Source organism: Strigops habroptila (assembly GCF_004027225.2).
Source record: "Strigops habroptila isolate Jane chromosome 13 unlocalized genomic scaffold, bStrHab1.2.pri S16, whole genome shotgun sequence".
NCBI lineage: Eukaryota > Metazoa > Chordata > Aves > Psittaciformes > Psittacidae > Strigops > Strigops habroptila.
Genome location: NW_022651054.1, coordinates 5,037,267 through 5,046,411, shown reverse-complemented (window position 1 = coordinate 5,046,411; position 9,145 = coordinate 5,037,267). Strand labels below are relative to the sequence as shown.

Genomic DNA, 9,145 nt, shown 5'->3' with positions numbered 1-9,145 from the left:
AAACCAACGGTATGGGGATAACCAAATTCTAACATGTTACCTATTTTGCCCAAAAGACGGCAATTACTGGCCTTTACTTAGGTGGAAAAGGAACATGTGCAATTGTACATATGTTTGATAAATAGCACTAAAACCACACACGCCCCATTACCATAACTACTTGCAGTATTTTGTGATGCATCATTTGTTTTCATTTTATAGAAAAATTAAAGGTCTCTAGAAGAAGAAACAACAGTTTAGACTCGTGAAGCGCAAACATGTTGCTGTTTTTGTAGATTACCTTAACCAGTCGGTAGCGCAGAAGCACCACCCCCCGAGGCGGCCTTCACGGTCCCGCCCCGCGAGAGGCGGGCCCCGGAGCGCGGCCCTCCCCTCACGGAGGCGGCGGGGAAGCAAGGGCCGGGCTGGGCCGGGAGAGCTGCTGCCGCCATGGAGCTGGAGGCCGCGGAGGACGAGAAGGCCGGGCCCGCGGCAGGCGAGAAGCGGGGCTCGGCCGATCCCGCGGGGGCCGCCTCAGCCGGCAGCGGCCTCCACGAGCTGCCCTGGTGAGCGGCGGCGCGGCCCGGCCCGGAGGGGCGGCTGCGGGCGGCCATGGAGCCTGCGAGAGGCGCGAGGGGCGGGCGGCAGGGCCGAGGGCGCGCTGCCATTGGTGCAGAGCTTGGCGGGAGGCGGGACCTGGTGGCGAATAGCCTATGGGGTGAGAGGGGGGCGGAGCGCGCCGTTGGCGGGAAGGCGGGGGCTCGCGGCGATCCGTGGGGCTTGCCCCGGCCCCGGGGAGGCCCGGGCGCTGAGGGCCTTTCTCCGGGGTGCAGGAGCGGGGTCTGGCTCGGCAATGGGGGGCCCTCGCAGTGGTGAGGGCTCTGCCTGCGCTCAGTAACCTGCCCAGGCCCGCAGCGGGCAGCCTGTGGTGGAAAGCGAGAGATCTCATCGAGCCCGTTCAGCCCTGCCTTGTGCTAGTCGTGAGAGGGCACACAGGGCAGCATCTCCCCTTAGCCCTGGTGTGGCACTGTCTCACCTAAATATACTGTCTTTAAGTTTAAGGCCATTATCTTAACTATCTCATCTATATTATTTAACTATCTTGATGTAACCCTCCTTTTCTGCCACTGCAAAACACTACTAGAGTTTTATTTTTTACAGGGTGGAAAAATACAGACCCATGAAACTATGTGAAATAGTTGGAAATGAAGATACTGTGAGCAGGTTAGAGGTGTGTATCTGCCTCTTTATGGTTTTAGAAGTTAGCTCAAAAAAAGTGGTTCTACATAAATCCATAGACCAGTAAAAGCACTTTTGTATTTTTACATCCATACTTGAGCATGTGGGAAAAAACTTTCTGGTTTACTTAAGAATTACACATTTTAGAACATGTTTGATTGGTGTTCTAAGGAAATGTACCTTCTTAAATTGGGCTGTTGTTTAAATTGGCCCTGTTTTGATACAACTTAGAAAATTTGTAGCAGTTATAATAATATTGTTTCAATGAATAAATATAGTTTATATAACAACAGAAAGAAGGAAATATTGTTTTTTTCTGGAAGAAAAATATTTTCCATGACAAATTAGTTTGTGAACACCGTGTTTGTTTATACTTATAAAGCTTATACTAGAGCAAGTATATAATTAAAACAGATGCAAAGGAAGGGCAAGAGTACTAAAGGCCTGTGGGATTAAGTGCATTTAAGTTTTTCCATGTTATTCTAGGGACTGACTTCTAATGGTTCAATTAAAAAAACCCCACCAAATACAAAAGCAGCAAGGTTAAAAAAAACAAAAGCAGGAGGGGAAAAAAAGAAGCATGTTTCCATGCTTAAAATAGAACAGAATTGGATCTATTTCTTCCCATTATTTTCTCATGTAATTTCTTATCATTCGTTCATAGGTCTTTGCAAAAGAGGGGAATGTACCAAATATTATAATCGCTGTAAGTATTGCTGTGTTGTACTGTATTTTGCTGTGTTAGCCCTGGCTTTTGAAATCTAGGCCTCTCAAGGTAAATCTGTGTTGTGCCTGAATGTATTGGTAAGAGAGATGTTGATTGCACGGTCATGGAGCAGTGTTCTTGGCAGAATACACAAGTAAACAACCTGCTGTCAAAAACCAGCTTGGCCCTCAGGTGCCTGTTGAACCATGTCTTGTGCTTCTCCTTGCAGTGTTTCTCTCCTCTGCTGGAGGCAGGATCATGTACTCAGGCAGCCTCTAGTCTGATGTTCTCTCTGCAGTTCCTCTGCTGCAGCTGTTTTCATGACTGGGAGCATTGTAGAGAGCACAGCTTACAAAATGACATTAAACTTACCAGCAATTGCTGCACTGTTGCATTTCTAGGGCCCCCCAGGAACAGGTAAAACCACCAGTATCCTTTGCTTGGCTCGTGCTCTCCTTGGTCCTGCATTAAAGGATGCTGTTTTGGAGCTGAATGCCTCCAATGACAGGTGAGAATAAATAAAACTTATCAAACTTTTAATGGACAAGCAAATACCCATTGTTTAATTTAAACTCATGCCAGTTTAGTTAGCTTAATGCTATAGTAAGGCCTCTAGCACTTACTTCAGTGCAGGTTTTCCAGCTAAAAGCTGGGCAGTGTTTGGTGTTCACTTATCAACATAGATATTATTAACTGATGTTTTATAAACTTGATAGATTCTTTCATATGCAAAAATCTAAACAGGTAGAGAGCAGAATCCATAATGGTACTGTTTTCTTGAATTTACTTTAAAGAGTTAAGCTTCCTCCTGCATTCATGAAGATCCTCCTGAAAATGAGCAACTTGTTTATACTGAAATTCTTTATTTTTAAAAGTAAGTCTTTGTTGGGACTCTGTCTAGAAGAGCGTCCACATTGTGCTAATATGATGCTGTCTGTCCAGCTGGTTTTCATGGACTCATGGAATGGTTTGTGTTGGAAGGTACCTTAAAGCTCATCCAGTTCCAACCCCCTGCCACAGGCTGGGACACCTTCCACTAGATCAAGTTGCTCCTGGCCTTAAACACTGCCAGGGATGAGTTTCTTAAACTGTTCTGAGTTACAGCTGGGTCTTTGGATGCAGCTGTGTGAAATACTGCCAGAGCTGTCTTAAATACTTCTGCCCTTGTTCATTGTTATCCTTACCTTTTGCCAAACATAAGTCATATTATGGCAGTACTGCAAGTAGGGTTACCGATATATATACTGCTACTATTAAATTACTTTTTCAAAACCTCCAAAAATGAGGATTACTGGTGTTTAAATTTGAATCCATTAGCGAGTCTGACTTACAACATGGTTTCACCGTAGTTGTACTGGCACAGCTGAAGGAGCAGGAACAAACAGCAGAACAGGGAGCTCAGGAGCACTTCAGCCGCTGTGGCTGCTGAATAAAATCGTTTATGTAATTTCACCCAATTGACCATGAATCACTTGAATTATTGTTCCAGAGGCATTGATGTTGTGAGAAACAAAATCAAAATGTTTGCCCAGCAAAAGGTCACACTTCCAAAAGGTCGGCATAAAATAATCATCCTTGATGAAGCAGACAGGTACGTTGTTTTGTTCTTGACCTCAGCTATGACGTGAATAGGTTGCATCTGCCCTGTCTGCAGAGCTGCAGTCTTGGATGTTTCTATCGGGGTATCAAAACCAATTTGTTAGGAAATAAATATGCACTGAACAGTGTTGTTAAGGGATTATTCATATCAAGCAGAGATCATTGGTTCAAGGGAGATACTGAGTATTGGGTGAAACATTGTGATTTAGCTGGGTATGAAATAGCATCTTCCAATTTACTGCTTCTCTCTCTTTGAAAAGAGTCTGGCTTACATAGAAATTTCACTGCATGAAAACAGGGCATTCTCCAGCTGCATGTAGGTAGTAGTGTTCTTAGTATTCTTCAGAGTATTAATGATTTAATTTTGCATTTCAGTTTTATAGAGGTCTCAGTGACTACCTGTATTGCAGGGTGATTTTGTTCACATGACTACCAAAAGCTGCTTAATTTATCAAACCAGAATATCAACTAATTTACAAAGCACTGTTTAATATCAGTAAACTCTGATGCTTGTATAAAAACAGTGATTAGGCTGTACCTATAAGTCACTGAAGGGCAGAATCTGTCCTAACTCCTTTTCTCCCCCAGCATGACAGATGGAGCACAGCAAGCACTGAGAAGAACTATGGAAATTTACTCCAAAACAACGCGCTTCGCACTTGCCTGCAATGCCTCTGACAAAATCATAGGTAACATGCTGTTAGTCCCCGGGTGTTTTGTTGTATATTCTCTGTATTGTTGGCTAACTTCCAGAGCAGTTTTCAGACATACCTTGGACCTGCTTGTTACAAGAAACCATGGTAGTTCTGGAAAAATCAACCCACCTCTACCTCCACAGCTAATAAGAGTGTATTTATGCAGTGAACCCTCTGAACAGCTGCTTTTGATGGATAGTGCTACGTATGACCACAGAAGCAGATTTCTCATACTTGGGGCTTGATCTCCGTCCAACTCTGCTACAGTTTAAGATGTTTGATGTACTATTTACTGGGTATTGAACCCCTTTTATTGCCCTTCCTGAAACATAATCTTTAAGTTTGCCTATAGGCTAACACATCGTAGACCTTTAGACTTTTCTTGTTTAGCTGTTAAAATAACATGATAAACATACACATTCAGAAAACCAGGAGCTGAGCTTCATGTATATTGGCACATGTCTGCAAAAACTCAAGTAGCACATTTGGGCTCAAGTGCAGAACTATAACAATTGTATATGCTTAAGGACATGCTATATTCCATTTGGAGCCGACATGTTTTTCTTAAAGAGAAGACAGATGAAGAGTTGGAAACTAAGATAACTTCTTCCAAGAGGAAAACAAATGGATTTGGGGTAGAGGAGGGGTGGTGTGGTTGAGAAAAGAGAGAAATTCTAATTACACATCTCTGTCCTTAGAACCTATTCAATCCCGGTGTGCAGTGCTGCGTTACACCAAGCTGACAGATGCACAAATCCTTGCAAGGCTACTGAAAATTGTTGAGAAAGAGGATGTACCATATACAGATGATGGACTAGAAGCCATTATCTTCACAGCCCAAGGAGATATGAGACAGGTAAAAGAAGAAGGGCAATGAAACAGAAAGGCTTTTATTTAAAGTAAGAACAACCCTTTGAATTGTGGCTTTCAATGATTTATCTTTGGAGAGGTAAAGCAAAGGGGATGTGACCTGTGGCACAAGACTGACTAAACTATGTGATTTTGTGAGGTTTTAAAGTGGATCTGCTCCTTTAAAGGGAGTTGGTGGGAACTGGATACCAAATTTGTGGCAAGAAACAAAGTCTGCATACATCTGTGGTTTGTTCTGTTGCTTAATTGAAAACTGCTTATTTGGCATCATTTTCTGACCTGTTTCAGCCTGAGGAGGAAAGTAAGAAGTAGAGCACTTCAGAAAATAAATGAAGTCTTGTTTTTATTTTTGCAGGCATTAAACAACTTACAGTCCACATATTCTGGATTTGGCTTCATAAACAGTGAAAATGTCTTTAAGGTTAGTAGTACCATAAGCCAGTGGTGCTAGAAGTTTAGCACTACAGCTGTGTGAGAACTACCATCAGATATCTAAGCCTTTGAAAGCGCTTTGCCAGTTTGCAGACAGCACTGTGCATGTAGCAACTACAGCATTAGGCTGTTAAAAAAGTGCATGTGCCTTTTGAAAAGGAAGAGCATGCTTGCAGTCCCTGGTGGCATGCATGCCTGAGACTCTGTGGCTTTCCAGCTCTCTCAAAGCACACAAATCACATAACTGCTGGGAAATTTCAGTGATAACTTTTGAATCTATTACTTGGGTGCTCGTGAGTCTGCTGTGGCAGGATGGCTGAAAAGTCATATTCTATATTATAGAACGTGTCTGATTTGGTACTTCAACTGTCTGCAAACTTTGTGAAAATAACAGAGATTTAGTTCAGAGTCTTCCAATACTTTTAAGTGTAATATTTCTCTCCAATATAGGTATGTGATGAGCCTCATCCTCTGCTTGTGAAAGAAATGATACAACACTGCATCAATGCAGATATTGATGAAGCATACAAGGTTGGTTTTCAGGTGTTGTGTTGGCTTAGACACTTTTTCTCTACAGAATTCTTGTTTCCATTGAGGAATTCACAATGCGTGTTGTTTTTTTAAGATAGGAGCAATGCCACATAGATAAGGTGATGCATTAAATCCTTTCTTATGCAGGGGTTTGTTCAGATGAGTAAGCCAACAAGCTAAAAAGCAAGTTGTATTGAAATTACTTGCTAAACAGTTGATGTTAAATCATCTGATAAACAGTACATGCAATTCTGTTGTAACAGAACTGCAGTAGCAATATCCAGCTGTTCCAAAAGTGAATAGACTTGACTCACCAGGGAAGTTTTGCAGATAAATGAAGGATTATTCTTGCCTGCACAGATTCTTGCCCACCTGTGGCGACTTGGATATGCTCCAGAAGATGTCATTGGCAACATCTTCCGTGTGTGTAAAACCTATCAAATGCCAGAATATCTGAAACTGGAATTTATCAAGGTTAGTACTAACACACTAGTATTAGCGTGGGGTCTGGTCGGGTCTTCTGGGCCTTCTTGAGAGGAGGATGTGATCCCAAATACAGGGGCAGCCTCAGGGTTTTTCAGTTTGAAATTTGCTATATATTAGTGTGAAAAAGGTCTGTCTTAACTCATGACTGCTTTCTTTCCCACTCTGCATCATCAGTTTGTCAGTAAGAATGGTCACATGAAGTTTAACGTCTGACCGCCCACGGAAGTACCAAAAGTCACCTTAGTGATCAGTTAGAATTAATATCAAATGTAATGCTGGCTGAATTTATTATTTATATCAAAGCCTCAAATAACTCCCTGAGAACTTTCTTGAAGCTCATATTTGGTTCTAGTCAAATAGATAATACTAAATTATAATACTATTATATTAACAGCCAGTTGACAAATAGTAAACTGGTGTAATGGAATCACTCTTCATATTTAGAACCTGTACTCAAACATATGCACCTTGCTTCTTATAAAGGGACTGGGGAAATACAGGCTTTGATTTAAAAGAAAACCCAAAGGCGTGCTAGTTGTTTTACAAGAGAAGATGCACTTCTCTGAAGTCCAAGTGACTTGGTCTCTTAGCAGTAAGGGGTATGTTCTATTTAGCCATTAGTCGTACTATACATAGACTGGGGAAGGAAACTGAGAATTTTACAATGTCTTTATCACCAGGAAATTGGGTACACTCATATGAAGATAGCAGAAGGGGTGAACTCACTTTTACAAATGGCTGGGCTGCTGGCCAGGCTGTGCCAGAAGACCGCAGCCCCTGCAGCAAGTTAGATACTTCACTGAGCTGAAGCTTGTGTTCCAGAGGGTGATGGCCTGGTGTGCAAGGTCAGCAGCTCTGCATGTGTCCTCAGTCCTAAAAGCAGAGAGCCTGGTCCCTCTTTTTTACTGAATCACAGACAAATAACCAGATTCTATTGTAAAAATGTTTTGTACTTTTTTACTTAGACCAATAAAGCTTTAACATTTACTTTAACCCAAGAACTCTTACATGTTGTATAACTGAGGTAGAAGAGACGACTGTGACAGTCCAGAGTAATAAGGTCTGTGGTGCGCTCAGCAAAACTGCTGATGTCAGCAGTACCAAGACCTAACAGCAGGAGAAACAAAGATTGAATCGCGTTGTTAGTGATTACACTTAGAGCCTGGTCAGGAGTGGTCTTACCGAGACCAAGAAGGAAAAACTTTGGCACAAAATAAGGCATTTAATGAAGTTATAATTGAGGCATGCTGAGCAGTGCCACTCCTGGGGTGCTGTTCATGTGCTGTGGGTAAGGAAGAGACTTGCTCCAAAAATACGGGAGAGATTTTACACGTTTCTTAATATATTTAGGACATTCCTTTGCAATCTTTAAAAAACTTACCAAATTCTGGGATGCTCTGTGTTTTGAGTGTCCTTTTCTGTTCTTGCTTGTCCAGGTTAGATAACGTCGTTTCACTATAGTTTCAGCATACCAAAAAGCTACAGCATCATGCTTTCTTGTCTGTTCCGTTTTGGAAACCACCTTGCCAGTGCAGATGAGCAATAAAGCATGAAGAGCAGAGTGAAAGCAGATATAAATTGAATTTGACCACCTCCATATCAGATGCGAGACGTGTGTCTCCAAGCAGAGCCATCTTAATATAATTAAGCACGTTCTACTTACAGCAGTCAAACAGACCACAGTAGAAGTACAAGTTTTGGGTGTCTGCACTTCCTCCTGCCCATCCTGTTGACACTTTCCACCCCAAATACTCAATTGCCCACACCACAGCTGGGTCGCTGCCAAACTGATCTTCACTGCAGCGTCAGTCGGCTTCAGCCCAAAGCCCGCCCCCTGCTCCAAGGTAGAGGCTGTGTGCACCCTCCCTTTCTCTGACGCGGCCCCAGGGGTAATGAGTTTTGGCAGCAAGAGCTTGTAGCATCAGAAATTGCCCCATCAAGACTTTCTGCAGCCCCTCTGACAGAGCCTGAAGACACACCTGTTTAATCCAAAGAGCAGGAGAGCAAGTTAACTGGCAGCTGAAGCGCTGGCACATTTGAGCTTGTTCCAAAATGGAATAAAGCAAACAGCTCTTAGAATAACAGATGCAATACTCAAAAGTACATTATTCCTTCACTATGTATTTATTGGACTTACTTACTTTTTGATTCTCAGCCAGTGAATTGTCCCTACGAGCACAAACACTGTTAAATACGCAACTGATAATTTAGTATGAAGGGGCTTAAGCTGCTGAGTTCTCTACAGATGCAGAAACTGAAATCAGGCACATTTAAAGAGTAGGTCATTTTCCGCTGGCTGTACATCACAACCAGCCTACCCTGTCTTTGTTCTCTAGTTCAGTATGTTCATTGCTGAACAGGGAAAGAAGAGGTGGTACTGCAAAGTTTCATAAAATACCCAAAGTTGTATTTGGAGGACTCTTGAGGCTGGGCCTTGCCCCGCCGGATGTATGTACAATCCTGCCGACACATCGTCTGCTCTGCTGTGCTGGTGCCAGCGGAAAGGTGAGAAACGTGGAGGGTTTGTTCCCACCTGGTGTAAATGGTTTTCTTCTCAACTATGTTAGAGTCATAGAATCATTTGGGTTAGAAAAGACCTTTAAGATCA

General features: G+C 42.6%; 1 protein-coding gene across 1 annotated transcript; it reads left to right on the top strand.

The window, feature by feature from the left end:
• Nucleotides 1-350: 350 nt before the first annotated feature.
• RFC2 (replication factor C subunit 2) lies at nucleotides 351-7,530 on the top strand. Its single transcript, XM_030472318.1, has 11 exons — nucleotides 351-545; nucleotides 1,141-1,210; nucleotides 1,883-1,924; nucleotides 2,326-2,432; nucleotides 3,414-3,515; nucleotides 4,112-4,212; nucleotides 4,917-5,074; nucleotides 5,444-5,509; nucleotides 5,971-6,051; nucleotides 6,412-6,525; nucleotides 7,218-7,530. The coding sequence occupies exons 1-11, from the start codon at nucleotides 430-432 to the stop codon at nucleotides 7,326-7,328; spliced, it is 1,068 nt and encodes a 355-aa protein (XP_030328178.1). The 5' UTR covers nucleotides 351-429; the 3' UTR covers nucleotides 7,329-7,530.
• The last annotated feature ends 1,615 nt before the right edge of the window (nucleotides 7,531-9,145 follow it).

Excerpts from the sequence above, each read along its gene's own strand:
- RFC2 (XM_030472318.1), top strand. The coding sequence starts at position 430 with ATGGAGCTGGAGGCCGCGGAGGACGAGAAGGCCGGGCCCGCGGCAGGC. Across the intron at positions 546-1,140 it reads GGCCTCCACGAGCTGCCCTG|GGTGGAAAAATACAGACCCA; the intron begins GTGAGCGGCGGC and ends TATTTTTTACAG. Across the intron at positions 5,510-5,970 it reads ACAGTGAAAATGTCTTTAAG|GTATGTGATGAGCCTCATCC; the intron begins GTTAGTAGTACC and ends TCTCCAATATAG.